This window comes from Myxocyprinus asiaticus, chromosome 13 (assembly GCF_019703515.2).
Source record: "Myxocyprinus asiaticus isolate MX2 ecotype Aquarium Trade chromosome 13, UBuf_Myxa_2, whole genome shotgun sequence".
Taxonomy (NCBI): Eukaryota; Metazoa; Chordata; class Actinopteri; order Cypriniformes; family Catostomidae; genus Myxocyprinus; species Myxocyprinus asiaticus.
In genome coordinates this window covers 37,027,707-37,051,016 of record NC_059356.1, presented here as the reverse complement: position 1 = coordinate 37,051,016, position 23,310 = coordinate 37,027,707, and the positions used below count along the sequence as shown (strand labels likewise).

General features: G+C 39.2%; 1 protein-coding gene across 5 annotated transcripts; it reads left to right on the top strand.

Annotated features, from left to right (window-relative positions):
* The first annotated feature begins 1,084 nt into the window (after nt 1-1,084).
* On the top strand, nt 1,085-23,243 carry LOC127450483 (nucleolar transcription factor 1-like). Of its 5 annotated transcripts, XM_051714631.1 has the most exons (22): nt 1,085-2,802; nt 10,655-10,757; nt 11,714-11,764; nt 11,864-12,036; nt 12,322-12,405; nt 12,552-12,707; nt 13,074-13,138; nt 13,267-13,390; nt 13,501-13,611; nt 13,709-13,842; nt 15,135-15,276; nt 15,400-15,441; nt 15,535-15,645; nt 15,822-15,974; nt 16,082-16,225; nt 16,546-16,656; nt 16,960-17,048; nt 17,203-17,392; nt 18,151-18,198; nt 18,356-18,421; nt 20,562-20,675; nt 20,993-23,243. In XM_051714631.1, exons 3-22 carry the CDS (start codon nt 11,728-11,730, stop codon nt 21,098-21,100), a joined length of 2,202 nt encoding a protein of 733 aa, XP_051570591.1. In that variant the 5' UTR covers nt 1,085-2,802; nt 10,655-10,757; nt 11,714-11,727; the 3' UTR covers nt 21,101-23,243. The 5 variants fall into 5 exon arrangements, with proteins under 5 accessions (XP_051570591.1, XP_051570588.1, XP_051570590.1 ...); XM_051714628.1 differs by lacking the exon at nt 10,655-10,757; XM_051714630.1 differs by lacking the exon at nt 10,655-10,757 and having other exon boundaries at nt 1,085-3,328.
* The last annotated feature ends 67 nt before the right edge of the window (nt 23,244-23,310 follow it).

Below are 23,310 nucleotides of genomic sequence, written 5' to 3'. Positions count from 1 at the left end.
CTTTTGGTGCTTTTGGCAGTGTGGGCAGGTGCCAAATCCTGCTGGAAAATGAAATCAGCATCTTTAAAAAGCTGGTCAGCAGAAGGAAGCATGAAGTGCTCCAAAATTTCTTGGTAAACGGGTGCAGTGACTTTGGTTTTCAAAAAACACAATGGACCAACACCAGCAGATGACATTGCACCCCAAATCATCACAGACTGTGGAAACTTAACACTGGACTTCAAGCAACTTGGGCTATGAGCTTCTCCACCCTTCCTCCAGACTCTAGGACCTTGGTTTCCAAATGAAATACAAAACTTGCTCTCATCTGAAAAGAGGACTTTGGACCACTGGGCAACAGTCCAGTTCTTCTTCTCCTTAGCCCAGGTAAGACGCCTCTGATGTTGTCTGTGGTTCAGGAGTGGCTTAACAAGAGGAATATGACAACTGTAGCCAAATTCCTTGACACGTCTGTGTGTGGTGGCTCTTGATGCCTTGACCCCAGCCTCAGTCCATTCCTTGTGAAGTTCACCCAAATTCTTGAATCGATTTTGCTTGACAATCATAAGGCTGCGGTTCTCTCGGTTGGTTGTGCATCTTTTTCTTCCACACTTTTTCTTTCCACTCAACTTTCTGTTAACATGCTTGGATACAGCACTCTGTGAACAGCCAGCTTCTTTGGCAATGAATGTTTGTGGCTTACCCTCCTTGTGAAGGGTGTCAATGATTGTCTTCTGGACAACTGTCAGATCAGCAGTCTTCCCCATGATTGTGTAGCCTAGTGAACCAAACTGAGAGACCATTTTGAAGGCTCAGGAAATCTTTGCAGGTGTTTTGAGTTGATTAGCTGATTGGCATGTCACCATATTCTAATTTGTTGAGATAGTGAATTGGTGGGTTTTTGTTAAATGTGAGCCAAAATCATCACAATTAAAAGAACCAAAGACTTAAACTACTTCAGTCTGTGTGCATTGAATTTATTTAATACACGAGTTTCACAACTTGAGTTGAATTACTGAAATAAATGAACTTTTCCACGACATTCTAATTTATTGAGATGCACCTGTATATAGCCTCTCCGTGATTTTAAATGAAGCGCCCAGAACTGTCACTTAACTAACGCTTTATTATGGGTAAAAAGAAAAGAAACGAGACCGTTCATCAACATGCGCACGCCGAGGCCAGTTATGGTCTTAAGCAGGTGTATACATGCATGATGGACGAAGCTGAGCTACAATCATACTGTGTACAATCGTACTGGGAATATTACCGCTGTCTTCTATATCAGTCTCCGTGTTGTTAACCTGTCATGTTCATTTGGAGCGCGCCGCACGTGCAGCTGATCAGATCAGGAGCGGCATTAAGACCAGCACTATGTATTCTTTTTCTCTTCCTTATTCAGCCTTTGGTGGATTTACAACGTATCTAACTATAGCGTTTGCAATATTTTATATAATCGCAAATTCGAATTAATCGGAAAAATCTGAAGGGGAAAAAAAAACGCCCAGCCCTACCTACAATGTATTACAATGTAAACAATTAAAAGTAACCATTGTTATATTTCATCAACACTACATCATCATCATCAACAACAGCTGATCATAAGTGATAGCTTGTCATACATTTTCCATATGGCTTAATGATTGTGAACTGCTCTACTGCAACAGCTGAAAACACTCACAAGCCCCCGCGTGCTTGGAGAAAATACAACAGTGTGTTTTCACTTTGAAGGACGCAGCACGTGCACTTATTTACTGTAATAAATCGTATTATTTTGACGTTTGATACTCATATTAGGTTATATCACGATTCCGGTCTCTCCGCCCCCAAATTTAAGACCTTGTTAAATAAAAAAAATAAGACTTTTTTGGAAAACCGAATTTAAGACATTTTAAGCCTTTTTAAGAATCCGCGGGAACCCTGTTTTGAGTATGATTGAATAGTGGGATATTTGGACTGTTATGATGCTTATTAAAAATCTTTAAAACGTCTACAATAATCGAATTGTAAATGATCCTTACTCTCCGTACTTTGACTTGGTCTGCACCTTCTCCGTCGTTGCAGGACAGTGAGTGCGCGCGCTGGATTGCGGCATTCCAATGGAATGAGCACGTCACTGCTTTGACGTTTAAACGAATCTGTGCGCTCGTTGGAAAATCATGTTTTCACCAAATCACAACGTCTTGATTGGACGTCACAGGTGACGCCCACAAACAGGCAAGGTGGAGTTTAATTATTTAACTTGACAATAACGATGTCGCGCTGTCAGACTGAAACTGCAGAAACGATCTTTAAAGTCCACAACAGTCCACTCTTTGACAGCATGCATACAATTTGGGAATGTGACTATATGCATGCATTCTGCTACACGTTTCCTTGAGAGAAAAAAAAAGCAGCACACTGAAAACTGATTAATAACATTCACTTTTTTTTATTTATTTATTTTTTTTAATTAAAACTCTATCATCATTCTGAACACAAAGTTATTCAAAACCTGCACGGGTTGGTGCACGTTCTTGCTTGGTTTGAGGGCAGCTCGTGATAGCACTAATCCAAATGGAAGCGAAACCCGGCGAGCCATCCGTGATGAGAGCGGCAAGCAGGGGAGAGATTGAAAATGCGGATGTCTCTTTGGAAAGAGAAATGAGAGGATCGAGAGAGCTGCGCGCTGACTGGAAGGAGAGCGAGAGAGATGGAGGCGGGGGGAAGTCTCTCAGCTCTGCGGGGACAGGAGCGCCCGTGCCCTGGACCGGCGGCGCAGTGCTGGCTAACATTCAACCCTCCCCTTGTTCCACAACCAGTTCCACACACAGGCAGCGACAGGTAAGGTCTAACCAGCGCCTCACGCCATCAACCGTTTGGTAAATAAACTTAAAAAAAAAAAAAAAAAAAAGATACAAAAATCAAAACATCGCGACGACTATAAATGTGTTTGTTTAGCTTTTGTGGATCTTTTTTTAAAAAGGAAGAAGCCGCGTTTAAATTCGTGTTGACTTGGGGTACATTCCGAGGTCGCCGTACCCGAATTTCGCGTCCTGTGGCTCGGGGGAAAACACCCGCTGAATATCCACCTCAATCTGGTGAAGCGTTCCGTTTCTGCGCCTGAATCTAACTCCAGTGCCCGCTAGCATAATTAAGCGCGACTAGGGCAACTGCGCGTCTTTATTTCCGAGTCAGGACTCCATGAGGCTCGTGAGGGGAAGAACCAGCCACCTCTGGTTCGCCATCACGGAGCTCGCTTATAAATCTCACCGTGCGGGCTTGTTTTCGCTCGCGCCAACGTGAAAACAAAGTTCGTGATAGCAGCTGCCGGCTTATCGGTTATATCTGTGTTTGAGGGGCAAACCGGGTAAGTTCCGAGCCTAGGTTTAGCATTTAAGCTGTTTTTCGGTCGGTTGAGGGGGAATTAGGCTTGCAGCACGATGGACGGTAGCATGGCGGCTCTAGAACAGTCGTCACGCCAGTGAAGCGTTCTCACTCTCGGCTGTTACATTGTTCCATTGTGAATAGTTGGAGCAAAACGATACATTTGATCAAAAGATGGTTCCATTTCACATCAGTTATAATCCCGCGCTTTATTGACCGCGTACTGGGTGATTTTTAACCATATATCTCTTTCATTTATATTAATCATGCGTTTGAAGACCCAGCTGCCATACGGCTGCGAACAGCTTGCTTGCACCCCGTATTCCTCGCCAGTCGAGGTAAACAAGCAGTTTTCCTAACGGTAAGGGGGCTTTTTCTATGACAACCAGTTTATGTTAATATGCATATGATTACCAGTCATTTAGACCAATTTGGGGTTATTTTTAAACGTCTCTTTCTTCGGCTATCACCAGCGCTGGAGGGGGATTTCAATGCCGGTTGTAGCCGGTTTGCTCTGGTGAAGTCATGCGTCGTTGTATCGTTCTTAAGACTATTTAGGTCTCATTTCTTGATGGATATTTCTACATTAGCGTACGTGGCATTGCAATCAAACCTGTTGAGCTTAAAATGAAATTGGGTAAACCGTTACGGCGTTCAAATAAGAATATAAAACAGTAAACGTGCACTGTTGGCCAGTTTGGTCCGTTTTTCCTGATCAAAACCTCATTAAATGTACACAGTTGACTCTCTGAAAGTGAGTTAAACACTATAGTTGGCTGTGGTGTACTCTAGGCATTTCTGTGGCAATAAACCGCCATTCTGCCGAGGCATGGTCTGATTATCACGCCATCGGCTGTTCCATAATCATGTCAGGAGGGTCTAAATGCCCCCAGAGCTTCAGCCTGGGTCTGTTTTAAAGCTGGACTCTGCTGGCTCGAGCGCCGCCATTACACACGCCTCGCGCCTGGAAAACACTCGAGACGTTTTGTGACTAAAATTCACCCAGTTCACACATTTGCGAAAAGGCATCCGATTATGAATAGCCCTCCGCGTGTGTGCTGAATTCATGCATTTGTATTCGAGGACGGAGAAACTCGTGATGAAGTCGCTTTGTTTGGAGGGTGCGACCCAGAATGTGTCCATGGCGGAAGCGGAGACTCGCGCCCCGTTGGTTTGGAGGCAGACTCTGGTGCTGCATGCTATTGCAGTCACTCATGATGATCACTGGCTGTTCCACCCGAAAGCAGATCCCAATCCGTGGTCAGCTGGTCCGTCGCGCTTATCGTCCAAAAAGCTCCTTCCTCCTTCTGTAGTACCTCCCAGTATCCACTCGTCCGCCGCAAATATACTCCAGTTTCGACCGAGCGGATGAAATGTTAGCCGGAAAAAGAGCGTTATGTGGGAGAGAAGCCGTTTCGAGTCTTAGTTCGGTAGACAAAATGGAAGATTGCACGGATTGACTGCGCTTGCTTGTGTCGATGCAGAGTTATTTGAGATTTGAAACCGTCACAAGCAATGGGCTCTGTCTCACTATGGAGCGTAAACGTTTAGGGGCGGTGTAATGAACATCAACCATTATGTGTCGGGCTGGGATTTAATCCCATTATTCAAGCGGCAATTCCTGATTTACGCATAGATGCTACTCATTAAACTTTACGTCCGAAAAAAAAAAACCTTATATTTTAAATAAATTAAACAATTAAATTAATATACTATTTAAAAGAATGAATAAAATAGAATTGCTTGTGTTCCTAACTAATTAGGAACTTCTGAATGTGCATACCCACGCAGGCATTCTGAATATCTTTGGAAGTACTATTTGTGACCCCCTCCATCATTTTGAGTCACTTTCACCCAGGAATACATTTTGAGTTTTTTCATGTCAAGATATCAAATGTGCATGCACAAATGGAATGGCATACGTTTATAAGAATTTTCAGGAAAATTAAAACAGAAATGATATTTTAGTGACTGTAGTGTGATCTCTGATTGGGACAGAAATGCTAATGGTGAATTAAATAAAATACATTGTATAGATATTAATAGGAAAAGAACATAAATGTTATTAAGTTTCATTAAAATATAATAATAATAATAATAAGAAAAAATAAAGTGCAAAGATGTAAAAATGTATTATATTTCAAAAGGTTAACATTGCTTAAAATATCAGGGGGTACTCAAGTAAATCATTTAGGTCAAAGGGGATCGGCTGTCTAAAAAGTTTGGGGTCCCCTTGCATACAGAATAGTGATAAAGCAATAGAGCTGTTTAGCTGTGATGTCTATTGTAGATGGACCCGGAAGGCTAAGTCAAATTTTCTAGGTTTTTTATAATGCATTTTTTGAATTTATGAGTAAAATAAGGTCTGTGGCAAACATTACACAAAGATACTTGGACGTTTTGTTCTAAAATATAAATTACACGTCACATCTCGAATGTGAATTTGGAAGCCGCTGTGTTTTAAAAAAATTATTTTGCTAAAGCTGGCTTCACATTAGCAGACTCCAAACAACTCTATTTTGGCGAAGGGTGTCACACTTGCAGACTATTTTGATGAGATCTCACTCTCTTAAGTTGGACAGTGCTGATACAAAAATGTGGAGGCGTGACAAACATACCAACTCACTGCAACTTTCTCTCTCTGAATCCTCGTCATGTGGCGCTCGCTGAAATAACAGGAGTACTGCATGAACATAATTGTAAAAGAGATATTTAAGATGTCATTCATGGAGTAACTTTAACTCGTGTAAGTGTGTGATTGTGAATTTATCCCCTTAATGCTTGCCGAAGGACGCGTTTGTGAACGCTAAAAAAAAAAAATGGTTAGAATTTCTCACGGTTCGGTTTGTATCACGGTTTTGGTATGGTTCAGTATTTGCTTTAAAAAAAAAACATTATTACTGCCAAATCCAAAGAATAATCTATTTGTCAAACACTTCAACAGGTTTGCCCTTAAATAACAATCATGGTTTTACACAGTAACCATAGTTTAACCATGGCATTTGTAGGAAAATCATAGTAACCACAATATAAACATGGTTACTGTCATGGTTACAATATATAGTAAAATCATGGTTACTATATAGAGAAACTACAGTATTACTGTTATAAAACTATGGTTAATTGTATCAAAACCATGATTTTTGTTCAGAAAACCATGGTGACAGCAGTCATGGTCAATACAGTATTACTATAGTAAAACCATGGTTAATTTTTGTCAGGGTCCTTAACTAAAAAAAACCCAAACATTTTCTCTAATTACTAAATCAACATTTTAACTTAATACCTGCACTAATATGCTACATGCATCAACATAAAGTGCACTTCAAACTCATCTCAACATATTCAATATTCGGAAGCTGTACATCATATAAAGGAATAAACTTGCTATTAGAATGCACACGAGAAGGGATGTTGTGATAATGCTGCTTGAGTATTTTAATCGTACATGGAAATCCCACATGAACACCCCAAGCACTTTAGTTATTGTTTCATGTCTGTCCGAATTCGCACTGAGTGCCTGATTAAAAATGGAAGGGAGTGTGTGCAGTTTCAGCTCACCTGCGGCTCTTTCCCTGGGTGATGTCGGCATAAATGATTAATCATGTATCAATGTATTACTATAACGGCATCTTAATGCCATTAAGCAAAGCGCATTATTGAAGCTTGTGATAGATTACAGCGGCTCAAGAAAACAGGAAGAACTTGCTTGCACGTTTTCAACAAACCCTCATGCACATTATTGACATATATTACCAGTATACAGCCCTCGTGTCGAGTGGTGTCTGCAAACAGTGCCTGTTTTGTAAATGTCTTTTAACCATCTCTGTTGTAATTGACTGCAAAAAGAAAATGTTCCCAGAAAGGAGAAATGCAGGGGGCTTCTCTATCAGCATTTCGTTTTCTCCACTTGCCATTTTCAACTACACACAACTCTTGCAGAACAGTGATGTCATCCAGTTGACCCGCGTGAAACACAAGTGGAGCGTATCCATTTACAGATCCATTCAGGTGCATTAGCGGAGGTTGTAACTGTGCCTGTCTGTTTGACGCTTTGTTTTCTTGACCAAAACTTGTGCTCCAGATGCGTCATTAAACGTGAGGTGAACCGACCATGGTGCCAATGCTTCCTGAACCGTGGGTGGCGAACCGAACGGTTTGGTTTTTTACCGAGAACCGTTACACCCCTAGTGAACTCGTATGCAGCTTTCAGTGAGTAAAGAAATTACATTCAATAAACACAAACTGTAGTGTCTCCGCTTTCTGGTTTTGTTAGTCATTTTAGTGTAGGAGAAAAATGCTCGGTGACAGAATCTTTGGATTACAATCAGCGTTTGTGATAATATGCAGCTGAGTGCGATCACAGATGAAAACGTTCAGATCAGCTTGACGTCTTTTCAGTTCTTCAGTAAAAGAAAAAGGCTCATTGGTCACTTGACAAAAACACAAGAGCTCGCCTCTGCAACATTTTTTTCAAGCAAGCCTGATGTGCTTTTTCAGTTTGAAGCCATTAACTTAGCAAGGAGGCCCCAGGTCGACAGATGAACAAAGAGGTTCGTCTCCCTCCACCTGGCTGGCAATTATGTAAATGAAGGTCAAACCTGAAAATCACTGGAAAAATCAGCTAGACTTGTGCCGGCCTAACATGTTGCTAGATAAGGACTACAAATACCACAAACATGTGAGTGAACGTGTCTGATGAAATGGAAAACCTTTGTAGTCCCAACATACCTTTTTTAAAACACGGTGTTTCAGAATTCAGAATTCACTTTGGGGTATGACTGTGTGTAATTAATGTTGTAGAACAAAACGTCCAAGTATTTTCAAGTAATGTTTACCACAGACCTTATTTTACTTGTAAATTCAAAACTGCCATTATAAAAACCCATAGGGAAATTTTGAGGGAATATAATGCTCAAAGATGCAAATACTTTTCTGGGTTTTTGGGCTAAAGGTCGACCGATAGTGGATTTTACCGATAACTAAGTTGAGCAGTACCTGCCAATAATCGATTAATTAACTGATAGTTTTTTAAATTGATACTGAATGAAAAAATAACAAAGTAAAATAGTGCTGAACTTTATTACAAAAATAAACAGTACTGACTGAACCATGAAAATGTGTTGTACTTTTTAAAATGAAATAAATATTAATTTACATGAACTAATATTAAAATTTTAAAGTCAGCTGATTTTTAAATTGACGTTGTTTTCTTTGTCCACAGGAGGGCGCGATAAATACATACACCATTCAGCACTGTTATATTATTGCATAGAGCATTCCTATTCAGGCTGTTAAAAAAAAAAGAGCATTTCGTTTTCAACTAACGTGCATAAAATACATAAATAAAAAGTTTTAGTCGGTCCATATTCTCATATGTTAAGTCAAAAGTAAAATGAGGGGGGAAACGCTTCAATAGACCGTTCACATGGTGTTACACTTGCACTGATCCCTACTACTCCAGACTCAAGCTTCATAATAACTGCGAAATACCACATTGCTTTTTGTTTTAAAAAGAGCTTTAAAAGCATATTGAGACACCTGTTTTCTGTTAAACTGTATTTGTTGCACTGTGTCTAGCCTTTTTTACTGCAAGTATTCGATTGATCTGAAGTCATCATATTACAGTGAGGATACATTTTTTAATTGAAATCAGATGTGTTTTTGATTTGTTTATACGTTTCTCTCGGCTGCATGAAGATATTAATTTGCTTTCTCACGTTACTAGTTTAAATATGCAACTTAGCTGGCTAATGAATGCATAAACGTGACCTCATGGATATAAACTAATGCTGTAGATGGTAACAATCGTGACATTTAAACATTTGGGGTGAACTTGTGTCTATTTTTGTCACATTGTTCTAACCGCTTGAGGTTATCTTTAATGTTAGCATCCCCTCAGCCTTTTTGGCAAACATACTGCTGTTCTCTAATAATGCAGCATTTAGTCAACAAATTAGTTTCTTTATAATGATATGACAACATGTACTGTAGTGTACTGTATGCATACCTTTTCATTGTTGATGTTTTAAATCCACATCTAAAGTTCCGCTCCATGCAGAGTGTAGTCTCATGTCAAAACAAACACCACAAGGCATTAGTGAAATGATAGTTTTTATTTCGCCTCTAGAGAGGCCACTCTCGTACTTTTTAAGGACAGTGGACCCTTCCCAGCTGCTCCAGCACCAGACACAATGGGGAAAAACTATCAGTGTGGATTTTTGCAGATAACCGATAGTTCCAGAAATCTGTTATCAGTGCCGATTAATCGGCAAAACCGATAAATCGGTCGACCTCTATTTTGGACAACATGAACAGCTCTACAGTCGAAGTCAGAAGTTTACATACACTTAGGTTGAAGTCATTAAAACTCTTTTTTTTTTTTAACCACTCCACAGATTTAATAGTAGCAAACTATAGTTTTGGCATGTCATTTAGGACATCTGCTTTGTGCATGACACAAGTAATTTTTCCAACAATTGTTTACAGACAGATTGTTTCACTTTTAATTGACTATGTCACAATTCCAGTGGGTCAGAAATTTACATACACTAAGTTAACTGTGCTTTTAAGCAGCTTGGAAAATTCCAGACAGTGATGTCAAGCCTTTAGACAGTTAGCCAATTAGCTTCTGATAGGAGGTGTACTGAATTGGAGGTGTACCTGTGGATGTATTTTAAGGCCTACCTTCAAACTCAGTGCCTCTTTGCTTGACGTTATGGGAAAATCAAAAGAAATCAGCCAAGACCTCCAATTGTGGACCTCCACAAGTCTGGTTCATCCTTGGGAGCAATTTCCAAGCGCCCGAAGGTACCATGTTCATCTGTACAAACAATAGTACGCAAGTATAAACACCACGGGACCACGCAGCCATCATACTGCTCAGAAGGGCGCATTCTGTCTCCTAGAGATGAACGTAGATTGGTGCGAAGAGGCCCTATTATGCTTTTGGGGATTTTACCTTTCCTTTAGTGTGTAACATAGCTGTTTGTGTATGTAAAAGGTCTGCAAAGTTACAAAGGACAAAGTCCACACAAAAGGGAGTTATTCTCTCCCACAGACAACACTGCTCCTGAACTACACGAAACGCCTGGTTTGTATTCCAGCCATTTCTTCCATAAAGTATCTGCGTCACTATGTAACACATTTGTATAATGCCCGCCTAAGGGCTATTTTGGCCTGCCCTCCAGGATGAGTTGGGTTAGTGTTGTTGCTATGTTGAGAAGATGCTGTTTTCTTCACTGCAAAAGCAAAACCAAAGGCAGACGAATTGAAGAATCAGTGGTTAAAATTTATTTTAATTATTTAGCAGTACAACCGCAACCAATGCCGGATTTTCAAGACGGTTACTCCTGAAAGATGGTGCAGTTCCCACATTGTTGGGATAATCTGGCGCTTCAGAATTACAACCTGTAAGTATGTTTGATTATTTATGGATTTATCTGCTACCGAGAGTTCAAATGCAGAGTTTTGTGTTGTAGATACGGTGTACACCCAGTGCACAGCTGTAGGCTTCTGCTAACCTGCTAGCTAATGTTATTGTGTTGAAATAGTTTTGCTAATCAGCTGCGGGCCCACTTTTACCTACAATTGTGGAATAGTGATCAAGTGTGGAGATGGATTTATTTGTACAAATGGTAATTTTATGTCTGCAATCCACGGTAGTGCTCGGCTAACTTGCTATGTAATGTTATTGTTTTGGTAAGGGTTTACTATTCAGCTGTGGGCCGGCTTTTACCTAAAACTGTGTAACAAAATGGTTGATCTCAAGAGTCTTATATAATTGTATGATTATTACAAGCTGTAATGTTACGGCCGCTATCCACGGTAGCCCACGGATAACTTGATCACTAACTCTCTAATACCCCCGGTAATATCCAACCTGGAGTAAGCCTTTGTTCTCCATTCATAGCTCTGGTGAAAAAAAATGTGGCTACACGAATTCCAGCAAAAGATGACTAACTTATATGCACTATGTGTCTTTTACTTGAAGTTTTGTTAGGTTCACAATAATCAACAATGTACGTGTAAGAAAGCTACAAAATTAAAACTTACCACTGTGAAACGTCCTGCTCAATTCGTGCTTGCGAAGGTGGTTCGGGTCGATCAGCTTGTTCTTCCAAACCAGCTGCCCAATCAGAGCAGGATGAGCTTTTCGGAAAGGGGGGCTTTAAAGAGACAGGAGGTAAATCGGAGCGTTTCAGCCAGAGGATGAAAATAGGTTTAGCAGAAATATAGAGTTTAAATGTATTTGGCTAAGGTGTATGTAAAATTATGACTTCAACTGTATATAAGTAGGAGTTTAAGCTGTCCTTTATTTATTTTATTCGTAATTCATATTTAACATTAAATTATAATTTTTCACCAGAGTAATTCCAAGCAATGAATGGAGAAATGAACTCCACCGCTGCAGACCCCGGTAAGGAGCATATAATTTAAAGTACTTTAAATAATGTGATGTTTTCTTGGTTTGAGAGTTTTTTTTTTTTTTACACCATATTTTGTTTTATTGCTACAGTTTGGGAGCAGGATGATCTGTTGAAGCTGTTGGATGCCATGAAGGGGAACCTGCCTGAAAAGGATCAAGCCAAGTACAAGACATCCGAGTCCCATCTGGACTGGGAGAAAGTGGCTTTTAACACATTCTCTGGAGAGATGTGCAAACAGAAATGGCTGGAAGTTTCACGCGAGGTATGCTAGTTCGTAACCAACGGAATATGAGTTGAAGATTGTAATATCTAGTGAAACATGCATTATAAATAAAGTGGTGTATTTTTCTTTCTTTTTTTGGGGGGGGGGGGGGGGACTTGGTGTGAGAAGTAATGATCAAAATATACTACAATTACACTATATATAATTGCATTCATGCAGTGGTTTTATTGGGTATGTTGTGTGTGACAAGCTATGCAATATGAGTTTTTAATGGAGTTAAACATAGGCGCAGATAACAAAAAAAAAAAAATGTTCCTTGCGCAGATACGCAAATTCCGCACACTCACTGAGCTGATTGTGGATGCCCAGGACTACATCAAAAATCCCTACAAAGGAAAGAAACTGAAGGTAGGCAATCTTATCAGTTAATCATAAAACCTGGGGTTGAGAGTGACAGAGTTTTTCTGTTTTATGCAACTATAGCTAAATCTATTTTTTATTAGCCTGACTTGAATGACTTTCTTAACTATTTATACTATTTGACCTTATCACAGAAACACCCGGACTTTCCCAAAAAGCCATTGACACCATATTTCCGTTTTTTTATGGAAAAACGAGCCAAGTATGCTAAACTACACCCAGAGATGAGCAACCTTGATCTCACAAAAATCCTTTCGAAAAAATACAGGGAGCTGCCAGAGCGTAAAAAAGTGAGTGGAACAAAATTGAATGTAGTGGTTCAGTTTTACTTTAAAATGAAGACACCTTTGCTGAAGCACTGACTAATATTTATTAAAAACAACAAAAGAGGGATTCATATGGATATTTAAAATGGGAATTTTTGATATTATGGGAGTACTGACATGGTATATTACCTAAAAGTGATTGCGGGTGTATTTGGTGTTCAAAGGATTTCAGATGTTTTTTTGCATTTTTGCCCCTTTTGAAAAGAAGAAAATATTTTGTATTTGGTCTGGATCACCCGTTGTTTTGAGAGGTACCTTTCTAGATCTGTCAGCAAAACCTGCATTGTTTTGACTAACCAATTTGTTTTGACCAACCCTTTTTGTCAAAAGGAAAAATATGTGAAAGATTTTCTCAGAGAAAAAGAGTCTTTCGTGCTCAACATGATGAAGTTCAAGTAAGTTAATTATTTACCCTACAATTACATTTAGATTTGTAAAAGTGGAATAATTGCATTGATGAAATGAAATGGATTGATCACATCCATTTCCTTAAAAACATGTTCATTTATGTTTGTCTGATTAGGAAGGACCATCCAGACCTTGTAGAGAATGGCAACAAGAAGTCCAATGTTCCAGAGAAGCCCAAGACACCCCAGCAGCTGTGGTATTGCCATGAGAAGAAGGCCTATCTCAAAGCACATCCAGATGTAAGATCTATGCACGCACACCTGTAAACGACTTGTTGCTGGCTCCTTTATACACATTAGTACCATTAAACTGAGAGGGAACTCTAACACTCGTGTTTTTGCATTATTAGGCGACCACCAAAGACATCAAGGATAGTCTTGGGAAGCAGTGGCCACAGCTCTCGGACAAGAAGAGGATGAAATGGATCATGAAGTCACTTGAACAGAAAAAAGAGTATGAGGTAAAGACGCTTTCAATTTACAGAGCATTTTTGCCAAATTGAGTTTTTTTTCTTCTTTTTTTTTTTTTTTTAAAGGTTCCTTTGTTCCCTTGTCTAGGAGAAGATGCGTGAGCTCATTCAACAGCACCCAGAGATGAACATCACAGAGGAGGACATTGTCAAATCTACTCTGACTAAAGCAGAGAGACACCTAAAGGATAAGTTTGACGGGCGGCCAGACAAACCACCATCGTAAGGGTTTTGTTTTGTAGCTTCAATAGGACAGGCATGAATGTTTTAGAACATAACATTCAAATCAAATTTGAGTTGCATCAATGTCAAATTACTTCACATAGCTTGAAACTTTACAAAGATGCAGCCTGTCCATGCAGTGGTTGAGATGTGACAAAGAGATAAATTAAATGTAATATTTAAAAAGTAATTTATTTTTAAATGTCATGGTAGTATTTGTTTTAATATCTTTAATTATTACTGATTTCAAAAATGAAATATTACATTTAAATCAAATATTAAATAAAACAATACATTTGTACTGTTTAAATACTGTATTATTTAAAAGATGAGTGATGACAGTCTGATAAGAATCACCATTGAGAACAATGGAAATAAAAAAATAAAAAAGACATACACTAGTGAATTAAAATGTCTGGATATTTTACAGTAAGCATGTTTCTTTTTTTTCCCTTTTCATTCAGACCATTTACTTTAGTTTATTTGTAATTTAATATATATATATAAACACTGCCTGGCCAAAAAAAAAGTCGCCATTTGGATTTAGGCAGTGTTATGATCTGGGGTTGCCTCAATTGGTCAGGTCTAGGCTCAGCAACATTATGCAGCAATAAAATGAAGTCAGCTGACTACCTGAATATTCTGAATGACCAGGTTATTGCATCAATGGACTTTTTCTTCCCTGACGGCACGGGCATATTCCAGGACGACAACACCTGATTTATCAGGCTCAAATTGTGAAAGTGGTTCAGGGAGCATGAAGAATCATTTTCACACATGAATTGGCCACCACAGAGTCCTGACCTTAACCCCATTGAAAGTCTTTGGGATGTGCTGGAGATGACTTTATGGAGTGGTTAGACTCTACCGTCATCAATACAATATCTCGGCCAAAAATGAATGCAACTCTGGACAGAAATAAGTGTTGTGATGTTGTATAAGGTTGACGAAACAGTGCCACGACGAATGCACACCGTAAATCAAAGCTAAAGGCGGTCCGACGAAATATTAGAGTTTGCAACTTTTTTTTTTTTTTTGGCCAGGCAGTGTATACAGTTTTTTTTTATTTGGGTGTGTAATGATCTTCATTGTCATGAAAATGTCACAATGCTAAAACATTTTAATGGTCCTAGAAAAGTCTTAATGCATGCTAAATATTGTTTCTTTGATTTGGAGATGAGATGACATGGTTTCAAGAGATTCACCCTTTCATGGATCTTTCTTACCTTGTGTATTGCACAGTAAGTGTAGTAAGTTTGTCATTTGTCTCTTATTCTCTCCCTTTCTCTCAGTAATGGTTACTCAATGTTCTGTGCTGAACTGATGTCCAGTATGAAAGACGTTCCCAGTACGGAGCGTATGGTCATGTGCAGCCAGCGCTGGAAAGTCCTCAAACAGAGTGAGAAGGATGCATACCAAAAACGCTGTGAACTGGTCAGTAACAAACAGTACATAATTTTTGCACTTAACTTTCTGTCCCTGTGTAAATGGATTGACCGGATGGTGTGGACATTTTGAGTTAGTCTTTTATATTTTGTTTCTTTTTTCTCTACTCAGAAAAAGAAAGAATACGAGGTTGAGATGAATCGCTTCTTATTAGTAAGTATACATTTCTACAACAGACACTAAGCTCTATGCGTGTATTGTTTGCTGCTCGGCTTGCATTTTAAACATGGTATCTGTGTATTGTAGAGTATCTCAGAGGAGGAACAGCAGAGAATACTGGCAGAACAGAAGATGAGCAGCTTTAAAAAGGCAGGTGGCGGCACTCCTGCTTCCAAAAAGAAGAGCTCCAAAGCAAAGGTCAGTTCACCTGCCAATCATGTTACTTTATGGATTGATTCAGAATCGGCTTACAGAAACTAGTAACTAGTAACAGTTTAGTGACTAGTAACAATTTAAATTACTAGTAACTTCGGTATACTAATGCTTTCACCCTCACATCGTACTATTCTTTCTTCTCTCTTGTACCCCAACAGTCTGCAGAGAAACCCAAGCTTCCTGTTTCTGCAATGTTCATTTTCTCGGAGGAGAAGCGCCCTAAACTTCAACAGGAAAGGCCCGATCTGTCTGAAATGGAGCTCACCAGACTACTGGCCCGTATGTGGAACGAGCTTTCTGATAAGAAGAAGGTAATCACAGTGATTCAGAGAAGGATTTCAAGGGTTTTTCATGTCACAATATCACACTGTTGATTTGTATTGACTACTTTAATGGTTATATTCTTATCATCCAATAGGAGAAATATAAAAATCTGGAAATGACGCTGAAGGCAGACTCTGAGAGGCAGAGTGAGGAGAAAGGAAAGCGACCAGAAACGCCCAAAACGGCTCAGGAAATCTGGCAACAGAGCGTCATTGGAGACTATCTCGCCCGGTTTAAGGTATGTAGTTATAATTCTATAAATTAATAAAAATCTTATGGTATGAGTAATTTTATATCACAGTATCACAATGTCACTTTTTTTTGCTGGAAATGTAATGAAACAACAGTTGTTTATTTATTCAATAATATTCAACAATCAATGCCTTTTTATTGGAAAATCCAGTGAATTAAGTGCTAAATGAAAGGTACTTCATATCTTTCATAACAAATTAATGAAATGTCCAGTTGAGACATTTCTACTGTATATACCATCATACCGCCCAACTTTACCCAATTTTAATTTCTCGGCTGATTTCCCCCTCTTCATCGGTTTCTCAGAATGATCGGATTAAAGCTCAGAAGGCCATGGAGGCCACCTGGAACACCATGGAGAAGAAAGAGAAGATTGTGTGGATCAAGAAGGCTGCAGAGGACCAGAAAAGATACGAGGTAAGTCCAAAACCTAATTTCAAAGACATTTTTTGTTTGGCTGCTATCAAACCATTGTAAAAAGTTGTCTGAAAAGAACCCCTTTAGGACACTGGTGGTTGTAGCCATTGTTTTTTTGTTTTTTTTCCTAATGACAATGTGGCTAGATTGTTGCATTTTACTGCATTGAAGTACCTCTCTTTAATGATGTAACACTTTTTGACTCCAGAGCTCAAAATATAATTTAAGTGATACTCAGGACTTACTCTGTGCAATAAAATGACCTTTTTTCAACGGTTAAATTGTCTCTGCTATCTTTCACAGAGAGAGCTGAGTGAGATGCGATCTCCTCCTCCAGTCATTACCCCAGGGAAGAAAATGAAATTTGAAGGGGAACCTAAGAAACCACCCTCGTAAGTGCAATAGTTTTAATGATCTTTTTTTCTTTTGTGCACTGGTTTTCCACAATTCTCTAATCTCACACCTGCACCTCTATGAGAAAATGTAAATGTGTATTTCTTGTCCTCCTGCTCTTTCTCACTGTGTTCTGTGCTCCTGTGCCCGCAGGAATGGTTATCAAAAGTTCTCTCAGGAAATGTTGTCAAATGGTGAGCTGAACCATCTGCCCATGAAGGAGCGGATGGGTGAAATCGGAGGCCGCTGGCAGCGACTCACTCAGAAAGAGAAGGATCGTTACAAAAAGATGGCAGAGGAAAAACAGAGGCAGTACAAAGTGCTGATGGAGCAATGGCTTGCGGTACATAATTATTAATTCAGTTATCTGTTCGACACTGTACAAATGGAAAAAGAAAACTGAAATGGCTCAATATAAAGACAATAGTGCTTTTCAGCTGAAGTATGTAATTTCTGTGCCACCAATCGGAATTCCAAAAACAAAAAAAATTCAAAACCGCTTTCTGAAAAGTTGTTTCTTCATATTAAGCTGGTATAGAAGAAAGTATTTAAACATCGAAAAAGTTACATACTTCAGCTTTAAGTTCTAATTTACTTGGGCATAAATGTTATACATATGCTAGCTCTGTTTCCAAAACCTAATGAGCCGCCCACCTAGACAGCATTTTATGACATTGTAGACACGTTCCCATAACAAAGACTGTTCCAAAAGGAATTAATCAACATAGTGCTGCCTTCGAAGGTACCTTGTTTTGTCCAAATTCTAAGGCAGCATTGCATGTATCCTTTGCAGATTCAATTTTTGACTATAAATAGACTTTTCATTCAAATGAAAGGTATCAGTCAAAATTAAGTTTGATCCAAGTTTAATTTTTTTATCCAATAATTGTCTGTGCTGTATATTTTTGTTTATTAGTGTATCACATTGTTTGCTCTGTTGCAGTCAATAATGAAGGCAGCTGCCTATGTAGGCAGCAAGGCAGCTCACTAGGATTTTTTGGGAAGAGCTACTGTATCATTTCTGTGACCTGTCTGATGATTTACTGAACATTTAAACTTGTATACAATTAATTGATGATAAAATAATTTCCCCCCTCACAGAGTTTATCAGCACAAGAGAAAGCTGTGTATAAAGAATATAATTCTCTGGTAAGTCATAAATGTGAATGTACACAGTATTGCATTTTCTGTTGTCTCAAAATAGACTTTAATAACACAATTTCAGATTAAAAAAAGAAGATATTTTTTAAAAATTTCCTGGTTCAAGTTGATGAGCACAGTGGTTTATTTTACTTTTTTCCCTCAGAAACGGAGGAGCACAGCAAAACCAGGTGGCACCAATGCTAAAGTGAAAGCCAAGGCCAAAATATCGGTGAGTTTGATCTCTGCTTATTTGTATCTGGAATAGAGGACTATCTGCAATGTCTTTTCTGGGATTTCCTCTTGGAGTTCTGTATCAACCAGTATGTACAACCCCAATTCCAAAAATGTTGAGACAGTATAAGAAATGCTAATAAAAACAAAAAGGAGTGATTTGTAAATTATATTAACCTTTTGCTATATTGAAAGCACTACAACTAAACATTATATTATGTTTTACCTTGTGAATTTCATTTTTTTTATTTTATTTTTTTGAATGTATAGTAATTTCAAATCAGATGATTGCAACACGCTCCAAAAATGTTGAGACGGTGGCAATTTAAGACTAATAACAATTTGACGAATTGAAATAACAAGACAATGTGAAACAGGAGATGTTAAACAGGTTATGCATAGTGTCATAGTATATAAGAAGCCTCCAAAAACAGCCTAGTCCTTCAAGAGCAAGGATCAGTTGAGACTTGTCAATTTGCCAACATATGCTTCAGCAAATAATCCAGCACTTTGAGAACAGTGTTCCCCAAAGACAAATTGGAAGGATTTTGGGCATTTCACCCTCTACAGTGCACAATATATTTAAAAGATTCAAGGAATCTGGTCAGATCTCGGTGCATAAAAGGCAAGACGAAGACCACTTCTGAATGCGCATGATCTCTGATCCCTCAGACGTCACTGTCTTAAAAAACATCAATTCATCTGTAATGGATATCATAAACATGGGCTTGGGATTACTTTAGCAAACCTTTGTTAGTCAACTCCATTCGCTGCTGCATCCACAGATGCAAAATAAGACTTTACTATGCAAAGCAGAAGCCTTACATCAACACTGTCCAGAAGCGCTGCCGACTTCTCTGGGCTTGGTCTCTTCTTAGATGGCGAGTAGAACAGTGGAACCGTGTTTTTTGGGCAGACGAGTCCACATTTCAAATAGTTTTTGAAAAACACAGACGTCATGTTCTCGGGCCAAAGAGGAAATGGACTTATCAGCATCAGGTCCAAAAGCCAGTGTCTGTATGGGCCAGGGGTGTGTCAGTGCCCATGTCATGGGTAACTCGCACATCTGTGAGGACATTATTAATGCAGACAGATATGTACAAATTTTGGAGCAGCATATACTGCCATCCAGCACCGTCTTTTCCAGGGATGTCCCTGCATTTTCCAGCAGGACAACTTCAAACCACATACTGGCTGGATTACCAGTGCATGGCTGTGTAAGCAGAGAGCGTGGGTGCTAGATTGGCCTGTCTGCAGTCCTGACCTGTCTCCAATTGAGAATGTGTGATGCATTATGAAGCACATCATATGGTAACGAAGACCCCGTACAATTGTGCAGCCAAAGACCTGCATAATGGTTGAATGGGGGAAAATTCCACTTTCTAAACTTAACAAACTTGTGTCTTCAGTGCCTAAATGCTTAAGTGTTATTAGAAGAAATTGGAGCATGTTACAATCATCTGATTTGAAATTACTGTACATTTTCAAAAAAACAATGAAATTCACAAGGTAAAACATCATATAATGTGTTGTTGTAGTGCTTCCTATACATAAAAGGGTGAATATAATTTACAAATCACTCCTTTTAGGGGGGCCTGGGTAGCTCAGCGAGTAAAGACACTGACTACCACACCTGGAGTCACGAGTTCGAATCCAGGGCGTGCTGAGTGACTCTAGTCAGGCTTCCTAAGCAACCAAATTTGCCTGGTTGCTAGGGAGGGTAGAGTCACATGGGGTAACCACCACTTGGTCGCTATAATGTGGTTCGCTCTCAGTGGGAGGTGTTATGAGTTGTGCGTAGATGCCGCAGAGAATAGCGTGAAGCCTCCACACGCGCCATGTCTCCGTGGTAACTCGCTCAACAAGCCATGTGATTAGATGCACGGATTGACTGTCTCAGACACGGAGGCAACTGAGATTCGTCCGCTGCCACCCGGATTGAGGCGAGTCACTACGCCACCACTAGGAACTAGAGCATATTGGGAATTGGGCATTCCAAATTGGGGAGAAAAAAGCATTTTTCATACTGTCCCAACTTTTTCAGAACTGGGGTTGTACATCTTTAACAGTGAATAGTGATATGCTGATCTGTAGCATGTTTGACATGTTTGTTGTTTGTTTCCTTCTCGATTCCAAAGGAGGATGAAGAAGAGGAGGAGGATGACGACGATGAGGAGGAAGAGAAAGATTCCGACGATGAATCTTCCTCTGGTGAAGACAGTGACGATGACGATGATGAAGACGATGATGATGTAGGAATTATTGCATGCCAATCACATGATGATGTCTATTTTGCACTTAACCGTAAAGAGCACATGACATTTTTTTTTATTTTTATATTTTAATCAAAACAGAAGAATGACATTATCTAATTCAAAAGTTATTACATTAGTTGTGGTGATTAAATTGTTTAGATCCATATTTATCAAACAGTTAGCATTACTTAAAATCTCACAGGGTACTTCAGGTAAATTGTTTAGGTCAAAGCTGTTCGGTAGACAAAAAAGGATGGGGAAACCCTAATCTGTTCTGTTCAAATAATAAAAACCACTTGCCATTTCACTTCCAGAATGAGGAAGACATAGACGACGAAGAGGTGGAGGATAAGGAGAATAAATCGGAAAGCAGCAGCAGCGCCTCCAGCTCTGATGACTCGTCATGTTCCGACTCGGACTGAGCCAGAGCCGAGTCAGGCCGAGCCCACAGACTGCCAGAAATGCTGTGAACTGAGCCATGAGCTGAGGGGTGTAAGCGCTCTGCCCACCACCAGAGGGAGCTCACCCCACTGTAACACATCTACACCCACCAAGCCACCCAGATTCTTTTCTTCTGTATCTGTATTCCCCTGCACTTTCGGGTTTATTAGTTCCTCCCTCTATAAATTCACTTGGCAGGTTTTATGGTGTTTTAGGCAAACAAAATGCGTACTTGGTGATGCACACTCTAAATTCCTCCTGACACAATGCTGATCACCGAAAAGGGCTTAGTGCTCTACTGTTGGCTTGTAGTCATTATGGGGCATCATTAGGATGCACCAATTTTGTAATTAAAAGGTAGGGTAATAGAGGAGATTGAGAGCACCAGGTGCCATTTTCTTTTTCGTAAATGAGCCAAAGAATCTACGTTTCACAGATTTGTTTCGGGAGGTACAGGGGACCAAATAATTGCACTCTGAAGAATGTCTGTTTTCTTGCTCTCCATCTGTACCTTCTAATAGCGTCTTTTCTCTCCAGTCGCTCCTTTTACTTGCTCCCTCCTTTTTTGCTTTGGTGTTTGTTTTAGCTTTTTCGGTTCAAAAAATGTGGTGTTTTAAGGAACAATGAAGCCATTTTGAATGTCGCTGCATGGAACCTGCAGGTCGTGCACTCGCTACTTGTTCGCAAAGTGTTCATGCGCCACTCTTCCCTGCACCTGATGAGGGTCAGGAGGTTAAAGGTGAAAATGGACTATTTATTTTTGTCCTGTTATAAGAACGCTTCCCATTGCTGTTTTGTGCTTGTGATGAAGCCAAGGAACCAGCAGATGAATTTGAGTTAGCTGTTAAGAGAATTTAAAACATCCAATGTTGTACTGTATAATAAGAACTAGCTCATCAGTTAATTGCTCGCAAAGTTCTCGCGGAAAAAGCTTGCATTTGTGTTACGCAGATTGGGCACCAAAACGTTTCTCATTTGTTAATAATGGTTACATGTTGTTTAAAGCTGACTTTTTTTTTTTTTTTTTTTTCTAACCACTGTTTTATTTGGTGCTCCAAAGAGCTGTTTTCCTTTTAAGATGTTTTGAGATGTTTTAAATATGATAGATGTGAGTTACCCCACAATTCAGTGCACTTATGATGAAATGGCAAGCTCACAAGCCCAGTGTTCTTTCAGTTTTCCTCTCTTCATTTCAGCCATCGCCCTATAATGTCAACCACTTTAAAGGTTTTTTCACACACCAGCTCAAGGAATGTAATGGAGATGTTTTATTTAAGAGTGGGGTACTGTTATTTGTTGTGTGTTTATGTATATAAACAGTTTTGAGGGTAACTGGTATGTTCTCTGATTCCAATGCCCTGGCAAGAAATGGTTCTTCTAACTAAATTAAGATGGTAACCCACAACCCAGCCTCTGACACGAGTTATAACCTCTTCAGTATTTGTACATAGCCATACTTGTTATGGGCACAGTAAATGAAGTTTTTCCTATCAAGAAAATTGGGCCTTTCTCATTTGCAAATAAACAAAACGATGACAAGCAAATGCTATTTTTTATTTTCGGGGATTGCAATAAGTCATCCTTTGACAGCTGTAAGTGAATCTGGATGCTGTATTTTCTGTACCAGGCATTTAAGAACATGAACAACTAGTTTATTGAGGATTTGAGTGACAGGCCAGGATAAGAGATTCCAGTGGACCTCTGAAGATTAGATTTTTTTTTTTTTTTTTTTTTTTCTTTTTTAAGGACTTTGAGATTTACAAACATGCTTGGGTTGGGTTTAGTGCTATTGTATGGTATTTGTAAATATTGCTTTATTCTTTTTTTTTTTCTTTGTATTGAGTGAACATTATTGCGTTTGTAATTTCAGTTGGCTAAGCAATCTGCTGCTGTAGCCAAAAAAAGAGTTTGTCTGCTGGGGAAATGTTTTTAATTTGGTAAATTTTAGTTTTTACCCCTTCCCATGTTTGTTTGTTTATTTCTAGAAATGGCAAAAAAAAAAAAAAAAGCAAGCTTAAATTTGTAATACACATTTGAAACATTTGGATGTTTTCTATAGCAAGAGATGTATATCCGTGCAATTTACAATTTGGGCAAATAAACCTCTTAAACTGTTTCACTTTTTTTCCGCATGTGTTTTGTCTGTTCTTTGAATACTGCAGCATACTAATTCGACCGAATCGATGTCACC